The 22,402-nt window shown below is 42.3% G+C and overlaps 1 protein-coding gene across 1 annotated transcript in view; it reads left to right on the top strand.

Annotated features, from left to right (window-relative positions):
• Positions 1 to 12,691: 12,691 nt before the first annotated feature.
• The window catches only part of pcid2 (PCI domain containing 2), a 42,704-nt gene continuing 32,993 nt past the window's right edge, over positions 12,692 to 22,402 (top strand). The window contains exons 1-5 of the mRNA XM_080204090.1: positions 12,692 to 12,801; positions 13,029 to 13,118; positions 14,572 to 14,645; positions 18,176 to 18,243; positions 21,030 to 21,069. Of these exons, the coding sequence (XP_080060216.1) occupies positions 12,766 to 12,801; positions 13,029 to 13,118; positions 14,572 to 14,645; positions 18,176 to 18,243; positions 21,030 to 21,069 (308 nt within the window). The 5' untranslated portion in view covers positions 12,692 to 12,765. The remainder of the gene's footprint in view (positions 12,802 to 13,028; positions 13,119 to 14,571; positions 14,646 to 18,175; positions 18,244 to 21,029; positions 21,070 to 22,402) is intronic.

Genomic DNA, 22,402 nt, shown 5'->3' with positions numbered 1-22,402 from the left:
TTTTCGGTAAGAGGATAGAGAGAGTTTATAATATGGTTAGACGGTGGGAATCCTGTGGTGAGTAACCCACTTTCTGACTCCCCAAAACCTATCCACCGTCCACAAGGCACAAGTCAGGAGTGTGATAGAATATTCTCCGTTTGTTTGGATGGCTGCAGCTCCAGCCACACTTGAGAAGCTCAACACCATCCAATATAAAGCAGCCCGCTTGATTGGCACCACATCCACAAATATCCAGTCTCGCCGCCACCTATGCTCAGTAGCAGATTGAGAGTTTAACATGCGTTTTAAATATTTCTCTTTACTAGATATAAAAAGATTGACGTTCTAAAGAGAATTAATACTGGTCTTCGGATATTAACTCTGGGTGGGATTTGCTGTTTCCCTCCCCTTTTGGTGTATCTCCTAATGGTGGAGGCAGCCCACCATTGGCAGGCGGTGGGATTTTGCAGGTCTGCCAGTGTCTATAGGGTTCTATATGCCCCACACCCTTGCCACCAAGGAATGTGCCACAAGGAAGGGTCACCTTCGACGGGGCCAAAAGATCCTGCTGGTGGGAATGGCCAGAAAATTTCAGCCTCTCTCTCTCCACAGACGTCAGAGCTTGTTAAGTTCTTCCAACATTTCAGGTGTAGAAAGAAAGTGTCTCACAGGGATGGATGTGTCAGCCAAATGGCTGGAGTGTAGGTGCACTTCATGATGAAATCTCCAGGAATACTTTTAATCACAGTCAGTAATCCTACCTGTATTCATGCAGAAATCAGTGAAGGTGGCAAGACAGTTTTTAATTCCATAGAACCTAACAGTAAAGAAAGAGGCCATCCGACCCATTGATTCTGCATCGACTCTCCAAAAGAATCATTGCACCCAGGCCCTCCCCTCTGCCATAACCCTGCACATTTACCAGAATACCAACGTGCAATTTAGCATGGCCAATCCACCTAATCTGTACATCTTTAGACTGTAGGAGGAAACTCATGCAGACACAGGGAAAATGTGCAAACTCCATACAGACAGTCACTGAAGGCTGGAATCAAACCTGAGTTTTTGATGCCGTGAAGCAAAAGTCTTACCACTATGCCACTGTGCTGCCCCACTTCGTTCATTCTTGGATTCTGGACATCATGGCTTCACCAGCATTTAGTGCTTGTCCCTAATTAGAAACCTAGAAAAACTACAGCACAAACAGGCCCTTTGGCCCACAAGTTGCGCTGAACATGTCCCTACCTGCTAGGCTCACCTATAACCCTCTGTCTTACTAAGTTCAATGTATTTATTCAAGTCTCTTAAAAGACCCTATCAAATCTGCCTCCACCACCATTGCCGGTAGCCGATTCCACACACCCTCCGAGTGAAAAACTCATCCCTGACATCTCTGTATTTATTCCCCAGCACCATAAACCTGTGTCCTCTTGTGGCAACCATTTCAGCCCTGAGAAAAAGCCTCTGAGAATCCACTCGATCAATACCTCTTAACATCTTATACACCTCTATCAGGTCACCCCTTATTCTTCGTCTCTCCGAGGAGAAAAGACCGAGCTCTCTCAACCTATCCTCGTAAGGCACCCCACCCAATCCAGGCAACATCCTTATAAATCTCCTCTGCACCCTTTCTATGGCTTCCACATCCTTCCTGTAATGGGGCGACCAGAACTGAGCACAGTACTCCAAGTGGGGTCTGACCAAGGTCTTATACAGGTGCAACGTTATCTCCCGACTCCTAAACTCAATTCCTCGATTGATGAATGCCAGTACACCATATGCCTTCTTAACCACAGCCTCTACCTGCGAAGCTGCTTTGAGCGTCCTGTGAACCAAGATCCTTCTGATAAGAACATAAGAAATAGGAGCAGGAGTAGGCCATCTAGCCCTTCGAGCCTGCCCCGCCATTCAATAAGATCATGGCTGATCTGAAGTGGATCAGTTCCACTTACCCGCCTGCTCCCCATAACCCTTAATTCCCTTATTGATCAGAAATCTATCCACCCGTGACTTAAACATATTCAACGAGGTAGCCTCCACCACTTCAATGGGCAGAGAATTCCAGAGATTCATCACCCTCTGAGTGAAGAAGTTCCTCATCAACTCTGTTCTAAACGGCACACACCGTCCCAATCCCCCATCCCCCATATTGAGGCTGTGCTCTCTAGTTCTGGTTTCCTTTTTAAGTGGAAAGAATCTCTCTACCTCCACCCTATCTAGCCCCTTCATTATCTTGTAAGTCTCTATAAGATCCCCCCTCAGCCTTCTAAACTCCAACGAGTGCAGGCCGAATCTACTCAATCTCGCCTCATAAGCTAACCCCCTCATCTCTGGTATCAGCTTGGTGAACCTTCTCTGTGCTCCCTCAAAGTCCAATATATTCTTTTGCAAATAAGGGGACCAAAACTGCGCACAGTACTCCAGTTGTGGCCTCACCAGTGCCTTGTACAGTTGCAGCAAGACCTCCCTGCTTTAATATTCTACCCCCTCGCTATAAAGGCCAACATTCCATTCGCCTTCTTGATCACCTGCTGCACCTGCAGACTGAGTTTTTGCGATTCGTGCACAAGGACCCCCAGGTCCCTCTGCACAGTAGCGTGCTGGAAAATCTCAGCAGATCTGGTAACATTTGTAAGGAGAGAAAAGAGCTGTTGTTTCAAGTCCACATGAGCCTTTGTCAAAACCAATTGGTCCTTGTTCACTAGGCTGATACCGGAGATGAGGGGGTTAGACTATGAAGAGAGACTAAATAGACTGGGTCTGTACTCATTGGAGTTTAGAAGGATCGGGGGGATCTTATAGAGACGTATAAGATAATGAAAGGGATGGATAGGGTAGAGGTAGAGAGATTCTTCCCGCTCAGAAAGGACAGCAGGACTAAGGGCACAGCCTCAAGATAAGGAAGGGGGAGGGCAGTTTAGAACGGAGTTGAGGAGGAACTTCTTCACCCAAAGGGTGGTGAATCTCTGGAATTCTCTGCCCATTGAAGTGATGGAGGCTACCTTGCTAAATATATTTAAGACACAGGTAGATAGGTTTTTGACAGACAAGGGAATTAAGGGTTAATCAAGGAGAAGATAGCGAGGCATCTTGAGAAGAATTGTTTGATAGAGCAGACGCAGCACGGTTTCGTTAAGGGGAAGTTGTGTCTGATGAATTTATTGGAATTCTATGAGGATGTGTCAAGTGCAGTGGATAGAGGGGAACCGATAGATGTGTTTCTCGATTTTCAGAAGGCGTTTGATAAGGTGCCACACAAGATGTTGTTACAGAAGGTTAGGGGGCATGGAGTTGGGGGTAGGGTGTTAGCGTGGATAGGGGATTGGCTGTCAAATAGGAGGCAGAGAGTGAGTGTCAATGGGTGCTATTCGGATTGGAGGTTGGTGACTAGTGGAGTGTCCCAAGGATCGGTGCTGGGGCCTCAGCTATTTACCATTTATATAGATGATCTGGAGGAGGGAACCGAGTGTAAGGTGTCGAAATTTGCTGATGACACAAAGATTGGTGGAACGGCAAATTGTGTGGAGGGTGTGGAAAGTCTGCAGAGGGATTTAGATAGGCTGAGCGAGTGGGCGAGGACCTGGCAGATGGAATACAATGTTGGCAAGTGTGAGGTTTTCCACTTTGGTAGGAATAATGGTAGGAAGGACTACTACTTACAGGGCGAAAAGCTGCAGCATGCTACGGTGCAGAGGGACCTGGGGGTCCTTGTGCATGAGTCGCAAAAACCCAGCCTGCAGGTGCAGCAGGTGGTCAGGAAGGCAAATGGGATGCTGGCCTTCATAGCGAGGGGGATTGATTATAAAAGTAGGGAGGTCTTGCTGCAACTGTACAGGGCACTGGTGAGGCCGCAGCTGGAGTACTGTGTGCAGTTTTGGTCGCCGCACTTGCGTAAGGATATTTTGGCCTTGGAGGGAGTGCAGAGGAGGTTCACTAGGCTGATACCGGAATTGAGGGGGTTGAGCTATGAGGAGAGGCTGAATAAACTGGGCTTGTACTCGTTAGAGTTTAGAAGGATGAGGGGAGATCTCATTGAGACGTACAAGATGATGAAAGGGGTGGATAGGGTAGAGGTGGAGAGGTTCTTCCCACTCAGAAAGGACAGCAGGACTAGAGGGCACAGCCTCAAGATAAGGGGGGGCAGTTTAGAACGGAGTTGAGGAGGAACTTCTTCACTCAAAGGGTGGTGAATCTCTGGAATTCTCTGCCCGTTGAAGTGGTTGAGGCTTCCTTGCTAAATATATTTAAGACGCGGGTGGATAGGTTTTTGGTAGGCAAGGGGATTCAGGGTTATGGGGAGAAAGCGGGAAAGTGGAACTGAGTCACTTCAGATAACCATGATATTACTGGATGGCGGTGCAGGCTCGAAGGGCTAGATGGCCTACTCCTGCTTCTATTTCTTATGTTCTTATGTTATGGGGAGAAAGCGGGAAAGTGGAACTGAGCCACTTCAGATCAGCCATGATCTTATTGAATGGCGGGGCAGGCTCGAAGGGCTAGATGGCCTACTCCTGCTCCTATTTCTTATGTTCTTGTTAGTGATCCTTTAACAAAGGGTCATCTGGACTCGAAATATCAGCTCTTTTCTCTGCTCACAGATGCTGCCAGACTTGCTGAGATTTTTCAGCATTTTCTCTTTTGGTTCCAACATTTCTGGTATCTGATTTGTGTCATCTTTTATGAAAACAGAACCAAAGTATATATTCAGTTGCTCAGCCATTTCTTTGTGCCCGATTATACATTCCCCTGTTTCTGTCTGTAGGGGACCTATATGTGTCCTCACCAACCACTCTCCTAATGTACCAATAGAAATTCCTAGTGTCAGTCTTTTTGTTCCCTGCAAACTTACTTTCTTATTGTATTTTTCCCCTTTTAATCAATCCCTTGGTACTTCCTTGCTGAATTCTAAACTGCTCCCAATCCTCAGACCTATTATTTTTCTTGGTCAATCTGTATGCTTCTCTCTTGGATTGGATACTATCTCTAATTTCTTTTGTAAGCCATGGATTGACCATCTTACCCTCTGTCTGGCTTTTGTGCCAGACAGGAATAAACAGTTGTTGCAGTTCTCGAATGTGTTCCTTGCATTGCTTATCCACCGTCACCCCTTTAAGTAACTCCCCAATCTATCAAGGCCAATTCATTCTTCATATCTTCATAGTTTCTTTATTAGGATTCGGCACCCTAATTTCTGAATCAACTACTTCAGCCTCCACCTTGATAAAAAGTTCTATCATGTTATGGCTACTCATCTCCAAGGAGTCTCGCACAGTTGGATTGGCAATGGTTCCCTTCTCATTAAATAGTATCCTGTCTAAGATGGCCTGCTCACTAGTTGGTTCCTCCACATGTTGGTCAAGGAATTGGCTGAGCACTCCAGCAATTCTCCTCTATGACATTGTGGCTAATTTGATTTGTCCAATCTTTGTGCAGATTAAAATCACCCATGATCACTGATATTCCCTTATCATATGCGTCTCTAATTTCATGTTTAAAGCCATTCCCAATGAAGTTACTGTGAAAATCCCCTAGTCGCCATATTTCAGCACCTGTTCGGGTATACTGAGGGTAAACTTAGCAGGGCCAATGCACCTAACCAGCATCTTTTTCGAATTGTGGGAGGAAACTGGATCACCTGGAGGAAACCCACACAGACACAGGAAGAACATGCAGACTCTGCACAGTGACCCAAGCCAGAATCAAACTTGAGTCCCTGGCATTATGAGACAGCAGTGTTAACCACTGTGTCACCATGCCGCCCATGTTGGGGATTGTTGTGGGGACAAGAGAATTATTTGACACTAACAAGATCCAATTAGGTAGCTGTCTGTATCCTTGTTGTAACTTCTCTCCTGTACGTGTGTTTCAGTGTTTATTGTTTTTGTTGTATTATTGTCGACACAAGCTTACTTCCTGTGGCATTCCACATAAGGAATTAAGATACAAAGAATGTTCCAAATGCAGTGAGTTTCAAGGTGTGAGATAATTTTATATAGAAATTTATAATGCACATATATAAGACAAGTTCTTTATTATAAGAACCGAATGTTGTCAATGTGGTCTAACCTAAGAATCCCTCACCCTCTAACTTCACTTCATCCAAAGTTGTCACTGTTGTTTTTGATTCCCTTTTACTTGTACGCCCTGCAGTGGCAGGGCATCTGATATTGGAGAATTCCAGCCATTGTCACTGGTACCTGTGCCATATTAAAGGTGCACCCCAACAATTTAATAAATTAGAGTCACTGGAGAGGGTGAGGAGAAGATTTAGAAGATGTTTTTCTTTGAATTCATTTCTGTGATTGGGATTTTTGCTCAACCTGTGTAGTGCTCAAATGTGTAGTGGTCCATTTTGGCAGGTCCAATGGGATGAAGGAGTATAATGTCAAGGGTAGAACTCTTAGCAGTGTAGAGGATCAGAAGAACCTTGGGGTCCGGTCCATAGGACTCTTAAATCGGCCTCGCAGGTGGAGGATGTGGTCAAGAAGGCGTTTGGTGTACTAGCCTTCATTAATCGAGGGATTGAGTTTAAGAGTTGGGAGATAATGCTGCAACTTTATAAGACCCTTGTCAGACCCCACTTGGAGTACTGTGCGCAATTCTGGTCGCCTCACTACAAGAAAGATGTGGAAGCTATTGAAAGGGTGCAGAGGAGATTTACGAGGATGTTGCCTGGACTGGGTGGCATGCCTTATGAGGATAGGTTGAGGGAGCTAGATCTTTTCTCCCTGGAGAGACAAGGGATGAGAGGCGACCCTGATAGAGGTTTATAAGATGTTGAGAGGTATAGATAGGGCGAATTCTCAGAGGCTATTTCCCAGGGCTGAAATGGTCTCTACGAGAGGACACAGGTTTAAGGTGCTGGGGAGTAGGTACAGAGGAGATGTTAGGGGTAAGTTTTTCACTCAGAGGGTGGTGAGTGAGTGGAATTGGCTGCCATCGATGGTGGTGGAGGCGAACTTGTTGGGGTCTTTTAAGAGACCTCTGGATGAGTACATGGGATTTAATGGGATTGAGGGTTATAGATAGGCCTTTTAGGTAGGTATATGATCGGCGCAACTTGTGGGCCAAAGGGCCTGTTTGCACTGTCGTGGTCTGTGTTCTAACCTGAGGGCATTTAAGAGTCAACCACATTGCTGGAGGCCAGACAAGGTAAGGGTAACAGATTTCCATCCCTAAAGCACATTAGTGAATCAGATGGGCTTTTACAACAATCAACAACAGTTTCATGGTCATCTTTAGATTTTTAATTCAGATTTTTTGATTGAATCCAAATTCACCATCTGCTGGATTCAAACTCAGGTTCCCAGAGAATTACCCTGAGTCTCTAGATTACTGGCCCAACAACAATACCAAAATGCCACTGTCTCCCCTATTGTGTATATTGGGAAAACATTGACAGGCTGGGCCTCTTTTTGGAAAAAATAATTCTGAGAGGTGACCTAATGGAGGTCTTTAAAATTCTGAAAGATTTTGACAGAACGGATATAGAACATTGAGCAATATGACACAACAACAGGCCCTTTGGCCCACGATGTGGTGCCGAACATGGCAGTAAATTTAAATTCATCCCTTTTACCTGCCCTTGGCCCATATCCCTCTATGCATATTCCTTGCATATTCATTTACTTATCTAAACACCCTTCAATGCCCCTGGAGAGAATGGTTCCTCTTGTAGAGAAGAGCAAAACTAAAGGCCATCTATATAAATTAGACACCAAGAAATCCAATAAGAAATTCAGAAGAAACTTTTGAGAATGTGGAACTCAATACCACAGGGAATGTTTGAAGTGAATAATGAGGGAATGAATGGCCTCCTGTCTGTAAACATTCCTTTTAACTTCTCCAGGATGCTGCCTGATCTGGAGGGTATTAGCTATGAGAAGAGGTTGGATAAACTCGGTTTGTTCTCACTGGAATGACAGAGATTTAGGGGCGACCTGATAGAGGTTTACAAGATTGAGTGGCATGAACAAAGTGGATAGTCAGATGCTCTTTCCTAGATTAGAAAAGTCAAGTGCTGGGGCACATAGGTTTAAGGTGCATGGGGAAAAGTTTAGAGGAGATGTGTGAGGCACGTTTTTTTACACAGGGTGGTGAATGCCTGGAACATGCTGTCCGGAGAGGTGGTGGGAGCAGGTACAATAGCGACATTTAAGCGGTAACTAGATGAATACATGAATATGATGTGAATGGAAGGAAGTGGACTCCGTAAGTGCATACGGTTTTAGTTTAGGCAGGCATCATGATCAGTGCAGGCTTGAAGGGCTGAAGGGCCTGTTGCTGTGCTGTACTTTCCTTTGTTCATTTGAACAAGGGATGGCATAGTGGTTAGCACTGCTGCCACACAGCTCCAGGGACCTGGATTGAATTCCTGAGTTAGGTCACTGTCAGTGTGGAGTTTGCATATGTCTGTGTGGGTTTCCTCTGGATGCTTCGGTTTCCTGCCCCAAAAATGTGCGGGTCGGGTTGATTGGTCATGCTAAATTGCCCCTTAGTGCCCTGATCAATTTCTTAGTATCCAGGAGTGTAGGTTAGAGGGATTAATAAATGTGTGAGGTTGTGGGGATAGGGCCTGGGGTGGGATTGTTGTCAGTGCAGACTTGATGGGCCGAATGGCCTCTTTTTTCACTGTAGGGACTCTATGAATACAGACACAAGCAGTGATTTTGTGTGAACCAAATCATATCAGTGTGAACTTAAGAATGGGATGTGTTGCAGTTTGTGGTAAATCAGATCATCTCCAAGCTTTTATTGATGGTGTTTAGTTGTGGATGTGCTTGATGCTGCGCTTGATGATGCTGTATAAGGTCCTTAGGCTTATTTATGTAGTGTTGGCTGGGCCTCTAGAAATTTGGCATTCATCAGGTCACACGGGAGAAAGTGCAGTGTCCAGCATGTATAAAAAAAGTAAAGTCAGCTAAAAAGTGTGGCATTGATTGTCTTTTGGGATTATCCTTGTTCGATTGGGATCCAGTATCATGCACCCTCTCTGCCAGCTGAAGCTACGCTCATTGAACACTCTGCTTTTTGCACAAATACATATATATTAACAACATGCAGATACTGTTTGTACTCAGTTCCTGCTCTACGAGCCAGGAGCAGAATCTATATTTTCAACAGTGCAGAATTTAGTTAGGATTGCTGTAGAAATTGATCGGGAGCTGATGCTGGTTAAAAGGTTATTAGAATGCTAGAGTTATTGATAGGAATAAGGAATTTCGACTTCTTGCAGCAGTGCTAATGGGAGCTCTGTTTTAGATCAGAGGAGAAGACAAGCGCAGGAATGATGATTGGCACAGAAAGCAGCTGGTAGGTTTTAAAGACAGTAAGGAACTGAAGAATAGAAAGCAAAAAGATTTTCATTTCTTGCATGTAGGACGTGGTGGTCATCACCTGCCATTGGATATGGAAGGAATCAGTGCTGGTGTTTATAGCATTCATGTGTCACAAGGCAGAGGTCATGAGTGAATGGATTTAATGATTCTACACTGAAGCATAGAATCTAATTGATCTTGCACCTTCCTGGCACTTGCATCATACAGCCTAATGGAACTGTTGACTGTATGTTACACATTCATAGGTAGGTCAGTGCATGCATTGAGTTTGGAGGGAATAGGTTCCAGACTGTTTTGCACAGTAGGATCAGTGCGATGCATAACATCCCCAAAGTCCACTATGTTACCCCGCAACTTAGCAATTGCATCTGATCTACATAGGCCAACTCAGCGGGTAGAAAGTGAAGAGTGTGGTCCTTCTCTGATGCCCTGAAATTGGCCTTTGCTGGAATTTTGAGAGCATTAGACCTTGGCTATACTACTGAGGCACAGCCCAAAGTAGTGTGCATTATATCCAGTCACCCAGAGGATCAAAGCGGGAGCAGTGATGCAGAGTTCTCCATCAGTGCAAAAAGCTGCTGCTTTCCCTCTGATGCTATCTGTTTTTGGAAGTGAGTGAACTCTTCTGCGGTAGCACAATCCCAACAGTGTAGTTGAAAAACAGGAATATGAGATATCCTAACTTGTAGTAGCAGGAAGGCCCATGGCGATAGATGGGAGGGGACAGAAAGCCATTAAGTTAATTCTGTTTTTCTACCATACTAAGGGCACACTGGCTCATTGGCTGATGGGAATACAGCCTCAGAATTGTGGTGAGGCCAGATTAGATCATCTGCTTCATTTCTTTTGATGGCTGAACAAATCGATTCTGGGAAGGCAAAATCTGCCAACAGTGCCAAACGTAGAGTTATTTTTGTTGGTATCATGGGATGATATCTACTGTTGTCTTGTCTGCTTTGGAGCTTCTGAAATCACATCATCATAATTCTTGTCTGCAGCTGGTTGATCATTACTAGAGTTTCCCATTTGTGATTTATGCTGAGGACTTTCACGTATCTTTTGACAGCATGCTTGAGTTGGAGCTTTCTCTTGGCATGGGCTATGTACCCATTTAGCAATATACTAAAACCTCTGTTTTTTGAGACTGGGTCAATCAGAGCTGTACTCATGTACTCAGATCTGCTAGTGTCCCCTTCCCCCAATATTATTCATCTTCCCATGGTTACACTATGACCCCAATCATCACTTACATAATAAGATCAGTAATTTAAGTGGCTTCTATACTATAACTAATACAACTAGGGTGGTATGGTGGCACAATGATTAGCACTGCTGCCCCACAGCGCCAGGGACCTAGGTGTGATTCTCAGCTTGGGTCACTGTCTGCAGAGTCTGCATGTTCTCCCTGTGTCTGCATGGGTTTCCTCCGGGTGCTCTGGTTTCCTCTCTCAGTCCGAAAAACAGGTTAGGTACATTGGCCACTCTAAGTTCTCCCTCAGTGTACTCAAACAGACACTGGAGTGTGACAACTAGAGGATTTTCATAATGAAACACTTCATTGCAATGTTTATGTAAGCCTACTTGTAACACTAATAAACTTTAAATAAATGGATTCCACGTATTTTATAAAAAAAACTACCTGATATTCTATTAATTTAACAAACAGAAACAAAGAACACAGAACAACACAGCATGGGAAACAGGCCCTTCGGCCCAACAAGCCTGTGCTGCCATTTTAACATTGAGTCCCCTCTCCACCCATGACCCTTGTCTATGCGTATGGCATACCACATTGAGGGAAGACTAATTTAGGGACAATTTGTTACACCAATCAACCTAAGAGCACGTCTTTGGGGTGTGGGAGGAAACCGGAGCATCCGGAGAAAACCCACGCAAGCACGAGGAGAATGCGCGAACTCCCACAGAAACTGGCCCAAATCCATGTATCTGCACAGCAAACAGTGATAGTCACTGAGCTGTCGTGTTGCCCAGCATCTGGTCCAGTTTAAGCGTACACTACCGACGTGAAGCACTAGGCTACTCTCGAAACATCCAAGAGCAGCCCTCGTACGACCCATCGTGTGTATGCCTCTTGTTGGACAACAAGGCGGACTGAAGCACCTGTGGATTAAAAGAGAAAAACATCAATATCATACACATCCTTATAACAAACATTCAAGGGAATCCCCAGAAGCTCAGAAGTAAAACAAGTGAGCCAGAAAATATGTTGGGAGGTCCATTGGAATCAATTGTTTCCCAGGGATGTCCCAAGGCTCCTGAATCTTATTTAAAACAGTCTCCTATATCCCACCATCTCCAACCCGCTCATGTGCCTATCTAAGTAACTCCTAAACAACTGCAGCATGCCTGCCTCCACCACCTTGCTTGGCAGAGCATTCCATACCCCCACAACCCTCTGTGTGAAAAACCTCCCTTTAGCATCCGAATTATACCCCAGCCTGTGGCCTCTCATAATGTGTGTTTCCAATCTAGGAAAAAGCTTACCACTGTTTACTCTATACCCTTCATAATCTTATATACCTCTATTAGATCTCTCCTTAGTCTCCTTCTTTCTAGGGAAGACAGCTCCAATTTGCCCAATCTTTCCTCATAACCCAGACCTTCCATACCAGGCAGCATCCTGGTAAACCTCCTCTGCAATCTCTCCAGGGTCTCCTTGTCTTTCCGGTAGTAAGGCGACCAGAACTGGACGCAGTACTCCAAATGCAGCCTAACCAACGTTCTGTACAACTGCAACATTAGACCCCAGCTCTTGTACTCTATACCCCTTCCTATAAAGGCTAACATACCATAAACTTTCTTCACAACCTTCTCCACCTGTACTGCCACCTTCAAGGACTTGTGCACTTGCATCCCTATGTCCCTCTGCGTTTCTATACTCTTAATAGGTCTACCCTTTATCATATAACTCCCCCCTACATTATTCATAGAAAGTAGAAGCAGTTGGGGGCCACTTGGCCCTTCAAGTTTGCTCCGCCATTCATTATGATCATGGCTGATCATCCAACTTAAAAACCTGATCTTTTCCCCCATATATCCTTTGATTCCTTTTGCCCCAAGTGCTACATCTAATTGCTTCTTGAAAACAAACAATGTTTTGGCCCTTGAAATGCCCTCTGAAATGAAGAACAGTAAGGGACAGGCAATAAATGCTGGCCCAGCCAGCATTACTCATATCCTGTAAAATGAATTAAGAATAGTGCTTTGTGTGGTAGAAATTTCTTCCCCACACACCTGGTGAAGAAATTTCTCCTTATCTCAGTCTTAAAAGGCTGGATAATACTGCGTTAATAAAAGAAGTGTGTCTTCTAGAATTACAACAGCAATCTATTTTTTTTGTTTCCTATATCTCCTCAGATGACCTCATGTTACTTTGCTTTGGTGCTGTCTGTACCATTAACCGTTAAACTCTGCACAGTCTGAAATGGCACACATCACGTTGAATCAGTATCTACAGCAGGTAATAACATCACTAGCTTTTGGCAAAAAGAAATACCATCAATTGTAGAGATTGATGAGGACACTGAGTGGAGGCTGCATGAAGTCATCATTGTTTTTTGTGGGAAATTAAAGAGTATACGCATGTGCTGATAGCATTTTATCTATTTTCTTTAATTGTGTACACTTGGTCTATATGTGTGCTCCTATATTCTAACATGTGTCATTAGTTGCTTGTTACTTTATTAGGTTCTGGAATTCATTGACAGTAGGGATGGTGAATCATGTGCTGAATTTTTGTCATTTAAGCACCCTCATGTTGCAAATCGTAGGTTACAGGTAAGATATACTGCTTCCTCTGTGAGCATAGTTTTGGTGAAGACGAGCTATTTGTGAATTTGGAGCAGCATATTAAACACACTACTTTTTCTCCTTCTTGGGTTTTCTGCCCAAAGGCAGGCCTAGCATATATTGCCAAAACCTCCGCCGTAGGGCCGGACCAGAAGGTAGGTCCTGAATCCATTCCAGCCAAAATGGGGATCGAACTTTGTACTGTTGGCACCAATCTGAACAACATCAGCCATCTGAGCCAACCAGGCTCTTTTTCCTCTTCTTCTGCTGTCACCCGTCCCTCCCCCGAGTTGCTATGCACTTTTACATGCATGTTGTACTCTGGAGCTATAAATAGTGATGGTAGAGACTCCAATATCTTTCCATCACAAGGCTGACCAAGAATCTCTGCCACTCCTGCTCCATTGGCGTCTGTTGGAAGGATACTGCACCTGTATGGCCACGGTGTGAATGCATTTTCCTTGGTCATCAAGTCCTGAAGTGTGACTCAAACCCAGAGCTTCTGATTCAAAGATAGGGTCGTTACCCACTGCACCGTTTATTACATATACTAAGTAATCTTTAGGAAATGCACTTTTTGTAAAATAATTAATAGCCCAGCATGGAATTGCATGGAAACCCTCAACAACACTTTTGTTAACTCTAGGTTTAATTATTCCAGCTGATCTCTAGTCAGGACCTTCAGTTCATCCAAAAATCTGCAGCCCATGTCCAAGCTTGTGTTGAATTCCATTCATCTATCATTCACTACCACACTTACCCTCACCTCCCAGTCACTCGGATGGGGATAAGCATGAAGTCAAGGTCAAGTTAGGTTGCAGGATCGACTTCCCTTCCTTACCACTGCAGATGCCTTACTTTGGGAAATGCACATTTGTGATCTGCTTCCCCATTGTTCCTGCTGGGCCACTTCATAGTGGGGCAGGTCTGGCAGCATCTGTGGAGAGGGAAACAGAGTTTGGTCATTATCTCTGTTTCTGTCTCGAGAAATGATGCAAGCCTACTGAGTATTTCCAGTATTTTCTGGTTTAATTTCTAGCATCCAGAGTATTTTGCTCCCAGATGAACATTTCTTCAAAACCCCTCTTTTCGTTCTTTAAGTAATGCTAACATCCTCCAAGCACCAACCAGCTGACCAATAGAAATAGATTTTTTTGGATTTACTTTATCAAAGTTTAACTTTTAACTCATAGTTTACTTTGCTGAAATGAAATAAACTCCAGTTTCTCTAAATTCACTTGCTTCATCAGAACAGTAAGACATTCACTTTATCCTGCAGCAGTTAAGGTTTGAGCATCAGTTAACTGTGTCAATAATATATAATAATATAATATGCTCAATGCATTTAACTCCTTAGGCTTGTATTATTTTGTACGAAATGGTAAGATCATTGCTTCGAAGCTGTGCCAGAAATTCCAACCTGTTTTTGCTTTGAAACTAGTTAGCAAACCCAGAGGAGAGGTGCCAGCAGATCCTGGAACCCCCTTATGATGAAATGGTGGCTGCTCATTTAAGGTAAAGGAAATCTTAATGTTTATTTGCTGTCAATATATTTTATTTGGAACTTATTTTTTCCTCTTTTGAAATAGTTTCCTTTCTCCACTCCCCTGCATCATACCATTTACGATGCTCACTCCACTGTCTGTGAAGGAATTCAAACAACTTGCAATCCCTTTCCTCTCCAGTCATAGGAAACACTACCACTTTAATGTTCTCCATCTATATGCACTTTGCACCAAAATATATTGGTAAAGCCATTTACTTCAGAGTCTTGCTCAGCAAATAGTAATTGAGAACAATGAGTAATATTCATAGCAAATCACATTCACATCTCATTTTACAAGTACTCTCTTGCATCTTCAGGTGGAATGACTGATAGTAACTGAGAGGAGAATCATTTATATGTGGTGCTAAAGGTGGGAAGTTACATGTGCAGAAAAGATTTAGGCGATGTCATGGTTCACAGTTGGTGCTGTGATTTTTATGTAGGAGCAGGAGTAAGTTCAGTATTTCCCTTATTCCAATCAGATCTTGGCCAATACCAACTCCATCTACTCATGTTGACCACCATATCCACGGCCAGCAAAAATCTATTTGTCTCAGATTCAAGATTAATTCAGCTAGCGTTTTGTAGCTGAGAGTTTCACACTTGTGCCACCCTCTGCATAAAGAAATGTTTTCTGATTTATCTTCTGAATGGCCCAAATGTGATTTTAAGGTTATGTCCCCATGCTCTTGACTACCTGAAAGAACCCCCCCGCTCCCCCCCTCTCCATGCTCTTGACTCCCCTAGTGTAGATCTAACTATCTTCCCAATCCCTCTTAAAATCTTGAAATCAGTCAAATCAACATTCAACCTTCTATATTCTAGGGAGTACACCACTTTATATAATCTTGCCTCACAATCTGACCCTTAGAGACTTGGCCATATTCTGAATGCATGCTGTATCTTTTCCGAGGCCAATATAACCTTTCTAGGGTGCAATGCTCAGAACTGTACACAGAACTTCAGATGTAGTCTGAACAGCATAAAATATGCCCAGAGCAAATTGAGCTTCTGTGACATTTCACACTTGTTTAAAAACGACATGCTACAGAACTGGACACACCCTCAACTTGAATTATTCATCACAGAGGTATGCTGTAATTGCACCAGTTTGTGGACTATCAGGTCTCTTAAAATTGACATTTTTTAGGTAAAAGCACACCATGAGGCGCCAGCTTTTAAACATTAATATTTAATTTACTAAGAAACTATCTGTTATACACGGATTAAGCTATTGAATGATTCTGTATATTTTTTGTAAAGTAATTTTCAGTTATTTATCACATTAGTATCTTGGTTGACTCAGCAATCATTATTTTATATGATAAATTCATTTCCTACTATATTAATAGAATTGCATCACTGCCATCAAATGCATTATTATCACCATTAAATAGATTTTTTTAACATAAGAAGAGTTCTAAAACACTGCCTGATTGTGTTGGCTTGCTGAAGATTTTATGTTTAGTGCAATGCAAATGAGATTGAGCAAAAACTTAAGCAAAAAAATCTTATTTCTGAAAACATTTCGGGCTGGATTGCTGAATGTGCCCAAAGCAGAAACTCTGTGTTCTCTGCTTTTTAGTTCAGTCCCCATGTCCTTCTCTGGGATGGAAATCGACAGGTTGTGGGGTTTGTCAGTGTTGGGGTGCTGGACCAGAATCCCAAACTACATTCGGAAGCCAGGCTAGACACCAACATTTTTTCTTTTTCGGCATAAATGTGAGGAAAGGATACTTCCTCCCAGTGATTCCCCTAATAAAGTAGGGATCTTTTAGAGTAAAAAATGACTAGGTTTAATAACAATGTTAAATATAACTTTAACAATTGAAGCAGCTTAGCTATCAACAACTGAATAATATTTAAAATTGAAAGGAAGAAACTTTACTTTTTAACTTATCACTGTTTCAGTTCCAAATACGCAACCTTCCTTTACAGACATAAATGTCACTTTAAAGACAGTTAGCAACCATAAATATACTTGCTATAAATTATGCTAACAGACCTAAAACTGAGAAAAAGGATGAGTTTTGGAGCAACTTGCAGACCTCTGTCTTCAGTAGAATCCCAGCTAGAACTAATTAAAGAGAATGGTTTCTTTAACTCAAAGCTCTTGTTTCTCTCTTGCTTGATTTCTTCTGGAACAAACCTTATTCTCAGGTTGTTTTCTGTCATTTTTCTCTGGGAATATTTAGCTGGCTTATGCTTACTCCGTTGTTGCAGCCTTTCTCACCTTCGAGAAGAACTGAGAGAAACCTTTTCACAGCCTCCTCGCACTCTCTGATAAAAACATCTGCCACACTTTTGCTACACTCAAGAACACTGAGTGTTCCAGCTCCATCCTTCCTCTCTGATTTCAAAACTTATTGCTGAGGCAGATCGCTTTGGATTTCAACAGGTATAGAAGTTAACCTGTCCGAGCACAGAAATATTAAATTCAACCTACCTTAAACTATGCCTTACTTCTGACATCCTAAGATAAATCCCTTAAATCTATCGTTGGCTTTTTTAACGCTTACCCCCAACCATTAAGATTTCTTTACCCTGTAACTACCTGTTTTCCAAACAAACTTGCATGTAGTAAACAATCAGAAATTTTAAACATTCCCTTAAACAAGAAAAAAAAATTTATCAATTGCACATGTATCATCATAGTCAGCCTTCACTTCCCATACTCCTAATTCTGTTTTGCTAACGTTAACTTCAGCGAGTTCCAGCCTTGATTCATTATTAGTTTCCTTGGGATGGAAATTATATTATCTTCTTTCCTACTGTGAAGATTGACACCAATTCATTTGGCAACAAATTTGCCGTCTCCTCATTTTCATTTGCAATATTACCACATCTGTTGTAAGGGGTCCACAATACACTGGGCTACCTTTTAATATAATTATAAAAAACTGGCTACTCTTCTAATATAACGATAAAAAACATGTATGTTAATCTTGTATCTCTTGCAAAATTCTTTTTGTGTTCCTTTTTGTATTTTCTATTTCTTTGCTTTCCTTGCTATTCTTATACCTCTCACAGTCCATTCTGTGTATTTTTGTAGACTCTTTCATTTAGCTTTATCTGATCTTTCATCTCTTTTGTCTATTGCGGCTTTTTTTATTTAATAAGCAGATTGGCGATCTACTAGTCTTGTATTAAACTTGATTAATTTTGAATAGTTTCCACTGTTCTTCCCTAATTTTACTGAATCGTAGTTTTAACCAGTTTACTGTTCTCAGTCTCATCTTGTTAAGGTGAGCATTACTAAAATCTAGAATCTTAGTTACTGTGTTAAGTTTCTGCATTTCAAATTTAATGTTCATTTCAACTAAATTATGATTTTTTTCAATAGTTTCTTGCTGTTAAATTATTAACCAAATAACTAGTGGTATGTGGAGTAGAGTACCAAGGAAGAAAGAATCTGCAAGTTAAATAATCGAACCTCAGTTAACAGATGTCTTGGATTCACATCAAAATGCGGAGTAATTCTTCCTTTTTCCTTCAACAGATGTGCCTTTGCTGTTGCAAATCACGACTTTGTCGAAGCATACAAATTCCAAATGTTCGTGGTTCAATATCCTTCCTAAAGAACAGTGAGAAATCATAAACAATCTAAAGAAATCTGCAGCTACAATTTTGTTTTTTTCATCGTGTACCTCTTGCCCTGGCTTAAACTACATCTGGGCTAGTTTCTCTCCCATCTATTTGCTTATCTCATTTCTGAGATCCATCTCCTGCCCCTTGACCCCCACCCTCACTGCAGCGGTTCAAGAAGACACTACGCCAGTACTGCTCAAAGCAATAAATGCCGGTCTAGCCAGTGATACCCACATTCCACGCACAAAGAGAACTGTTTTATTCGAACCCAAGTCACAAATGACATCCTCCATAACAAGTACATTTAGCCTTCTCCTGTTCTCTGAATCCATTGACATGATTGAACTCATCATCTCTCTTATCCAACTCAGTGGGGCTTGGTTCCATTCTTATCTATCCAATATTAGCCAGCGAATTTATATCTATGGCTTCTCTTCCCAACCTTATGTTTAACTTTGGAATGCCTGTAGAATCTGTCCTTCCTTCACATCTATATGTTGTTCCTTCCCAACATCATTGGGAGGTAGCTTCCACATGTATGCTGATGAATAGTGCCAGAAGGCTGGAGGATAGCAAATGTTGTCTCCTTGTTCAAGAAAGGGAGTAGAGACAACCCTATTTATTATAGTCCAGTGAGCCTTACTTCTGTTGTGGGCAAAGTTTTGGAAAGAATTATGAGGTAGGATTTATAATCATCTAAAAAGGAATAATTTGATTAGGGATAGTCAGCACAGTTTTGTGAAGGGTACACTGTGCCTCACAAACCTTACTGAGTTCTTTGAGAAGATGACCAAAGAGGTGGATGAGGGTAAAGCAGTTGATGTGGTGTACGTGAATTTCAGTAAAGCGTTTGATAAAGTTCCCCACAGTAAGCTATTGCAGAAGAAAAGGAGGCATGGCATTGAGGGTGATTCAGCAGTTTGGAACAGAAATTGGCTAGCTGAAAGAAGACAGAGGGTGGTGGTTGATGGGAAATGCTCATCCTGGAGTTCAGTTACTAGTGGTGTACCGCAAGGCTCTGTTTTGGGGCCGCTGCTGTTTGTCATTTTTATAAACAACCTGGATGAGGGTGTAGAAGGATGGGTTAGTAAATTTGCGGATGACACTAAAGTTGGTGGAGTTGTGGACGGTGCGGAAGGATGTTGCATAGAACATTACAGCGCAGTACAAACCCTTCGGCCCTTGATTGTTGCGCCGACCAGTGGAACCAATCTAATGACACTCTAACCCTAAACTATTCCGATATTATCCATATGTCTATCCAATCACCATTTGAATGCTCTTAAAGTTGGCGAGTCCACTACAGCTGCAGGCAGGGCATTCCATGCCCTTACTACCCTCTGAGTAAAGAACCTACCTCTGATGTCTGTCCTATATTTATCACCCCTCAATTTAAAGCTATGTTCCCTCGTGTTAGCCATCACCATCCGAGGAAAAAGGCTCTCACTGTCCACTCTATCTAATCCTCTGATCACCTTGTATGCCTCAGTTAAGTCAAAATTGAGGTTACAGAGGCTGCAGAGCTGGGCTGAGTGATGGCAAATGGCGTTTAACGTAGAAACGCGTGAAGTGATTCACTTTGGAAGGAGTAACAGGAGTACAGAGTACTGGGCTAATGGTAAGATACTTGGTAGTGTGGTTGAGCAGAGAGATCTCAGTGTCCATGTGCGTAGATCCCTGAAAATTGGCACCCAGGTTGATAGGGTTGTTAAGAAGGTGTACAGCTTTTATTGGTAGAGGGATTGAGTTTTGGAGCCATGAGGTTATGTTGCAGTTGTACAAAACTCTGGTGCAGCCGCACTTGGAGTATCGCGTACAGTTTTGGTTGCTGCATTATAGGAAGGATGTGGAAGCATTGGAAGGGGTGCAGAGGAGTTTTATCAGGATGTTGCCTGGTGTGGTGGGAAGGTCTTATGAGGAAAGGCTGAGGGTCGTTAGAGAGAAGGTTAAGAGGTGACTGAATAGAGACATATAAGATGATAAGAGGATTAGATAGGGTGGACAATGAAAGCCTTTTTCCTCAGATGGAGATGGCTAGCACGAGGGGGCATAGCTTTAAATTGAGGGGTGATAGATATAGGATAGATGTCAGAGGTAGGTTCTTTACTCAGAGTAGTAAGGACATGGAGTGCCCTGCCTGCAACAGAAGTGGATTCGCCAATGTTAAGGGGATTTAAATGGTCATTGGATAAAATATGGATGATATTGGAATAGCGTAGGTTAGGTGGGCTTTAGATTGGTTTCACAGGTTGGCGCAACATCAAGGACCGAAGGGCCTGTAGTGCACTGTAATGTTCTACGTTCTAAAATTGCCCCTTAGTGTCAGGGAACTAACTAGCGTAAATGCATGGGGTTATGGGGATAGGGCCTGGGTGGTATTGTGGTCAGTACATTCTCAGTGAGCCAAATGGCCTCCTTTTGCCCTGTAGGATTCTATGAGAAGCTTTATTTAAATACAGTTGATTTTGTTGGATCCTTCTGGGTTCAATTTTCCAATTGTGTAAAGACAGAAATAATATTTAATTGTAATATTTGTTCCCGGTTTGTTTCATTATTTTTGAATCTCCAGATTGTGTATTGCAACTAGATTCACGTTTTAGGTTGATTGTTGTCACAGTCTGTGGAAACGTGTGGTAAAATCTTTCAATATTACGGACTGGAGCAATATCACGGGAGATTGATTTGTATTTAAAATAGTAATTAAGGTTTATTTCTCTAGTTTTTGAAACAACACATAAATATATTTTTCCTTCATTGGAAAACATCATTCTTGAAGGCGTTCCAAGCTCACAAAGAGGAAAACTGGTAAGTTCAATTGTTTGTCTAAATACCATTTCAAAATGTATGCCCTTCTATCATGATTTTTGAATTTCTGTTTTTGTGACAAACTTTTACTACCCTGCATAAAAGCAAATTACTGCAGGTGCTGGGATCTGAAACCAAAAGAGAAAATGCTGGAAAATCTCAGCAGATCTTTCCTGCTCAGTGAAAGATTGGGTGTTATCTTTAGCTGAATTATGGCAATTGGGAAGTTCTGGTTTTAAGTCCCACTACAGGGACCTAATCATATAATCCAGGTTAGATCAGGGAGTGCTGCACTGCTGAGAAGTACAGACTTTCTGAACAAAGTTCCCCTGTTGTCCTGCCTTGCATTTTACTTCTAACCACAATCACTAAAACACATTACTGAATCATCTAGCATTGCTGTTTGTGGGCCTTGATGTGCAGAAATTAGTTGACACGTTTCCCAACAAAAGTAGTGGCTACACTTCAGAAATATCTCATTGGCTGTTCTGCATTTGGGACATTTTGAGGATGTGAAATGCTCTGTATGAACTCATTCAGCTTTTTAAAATCCTGAGTGACTTTGCTCAGTAAAATATGCATGCATTCTTAAAATTTGTACCTTCACAATCAGAATTCTGAAGAAAACAAACCGATTTGTATTAAGTATATTTCCTGACAGCTGTTTACCTCACAGGATAGTCCTGCCAGGGTTATCAAACCCAACTTAATTGTGATTGATATTTCCATGTTTGCCAATTTAAATTTTTGCAAGATATTTATCTGAAAGTGGAAAACATGCTGTGTTCCTTCCTGTTAAATAGTTGGCCAACTATTGTCCCCTCTGCTGTAATCTGATTGCACCTAGTCTGGCTGTAAATATGGCAGAAGAGCTGGCTTATGCATAATAGACCAAACAGTTGACTCACCCGCTGTGCAGGGGATGATTTCAGAATTTGTGGATGATATAAAACTTGCAAGAGTTAGAACTTCAGAAGGACATAGATAAACTGGTGGAGTGGGCAATTAAGTGCCAAATGATTGATGCATTTGGTAGGGACAAATTGGAGAGACAATATAAATAAGGAGTAAAATTCTTAAGGGGTGCAGGAGCAGAGGTGTATATGCGCATTAATCATTGAAGATGGCAGAACAGGTGGAGAGACCATTTAATAAAGCATATAATATCCTGGACTTTATTAAAAGGGGCTTGGGGACAAGAGCAAGAAGGCTATGCTGAACTTATACAATACACTAGTTATAGTTCAGCTGGACTGTTGCGTACAGTTCTGGCCATCATACTATAGAAAGAATGTGAACATGGAGAGAGTGCAGAAGACGTTTCCAAGAATGG

This window comes from Carcharhinus amblyrhynchos, chromosome 15, assembly GCF_965287045.1.
Source record: "Carcharhinus amblyrhynchos chromosome 15, sCarAmb.v2.hapA, whole genome shotgun sequence".
Lineage (NCBI taxonomy): Eukaryota > Metazoa > Chordata > Chondrichthyes > Carcharhiniformes > Carcharhinidae > Carcharhinus > Carcharhinus amblyrhynchos.
The sequence above is the reverse complement of the archived record's forward strand: the minus strand, read 5'-3'. Positions and strand labels throughout refer to the sequence as shown.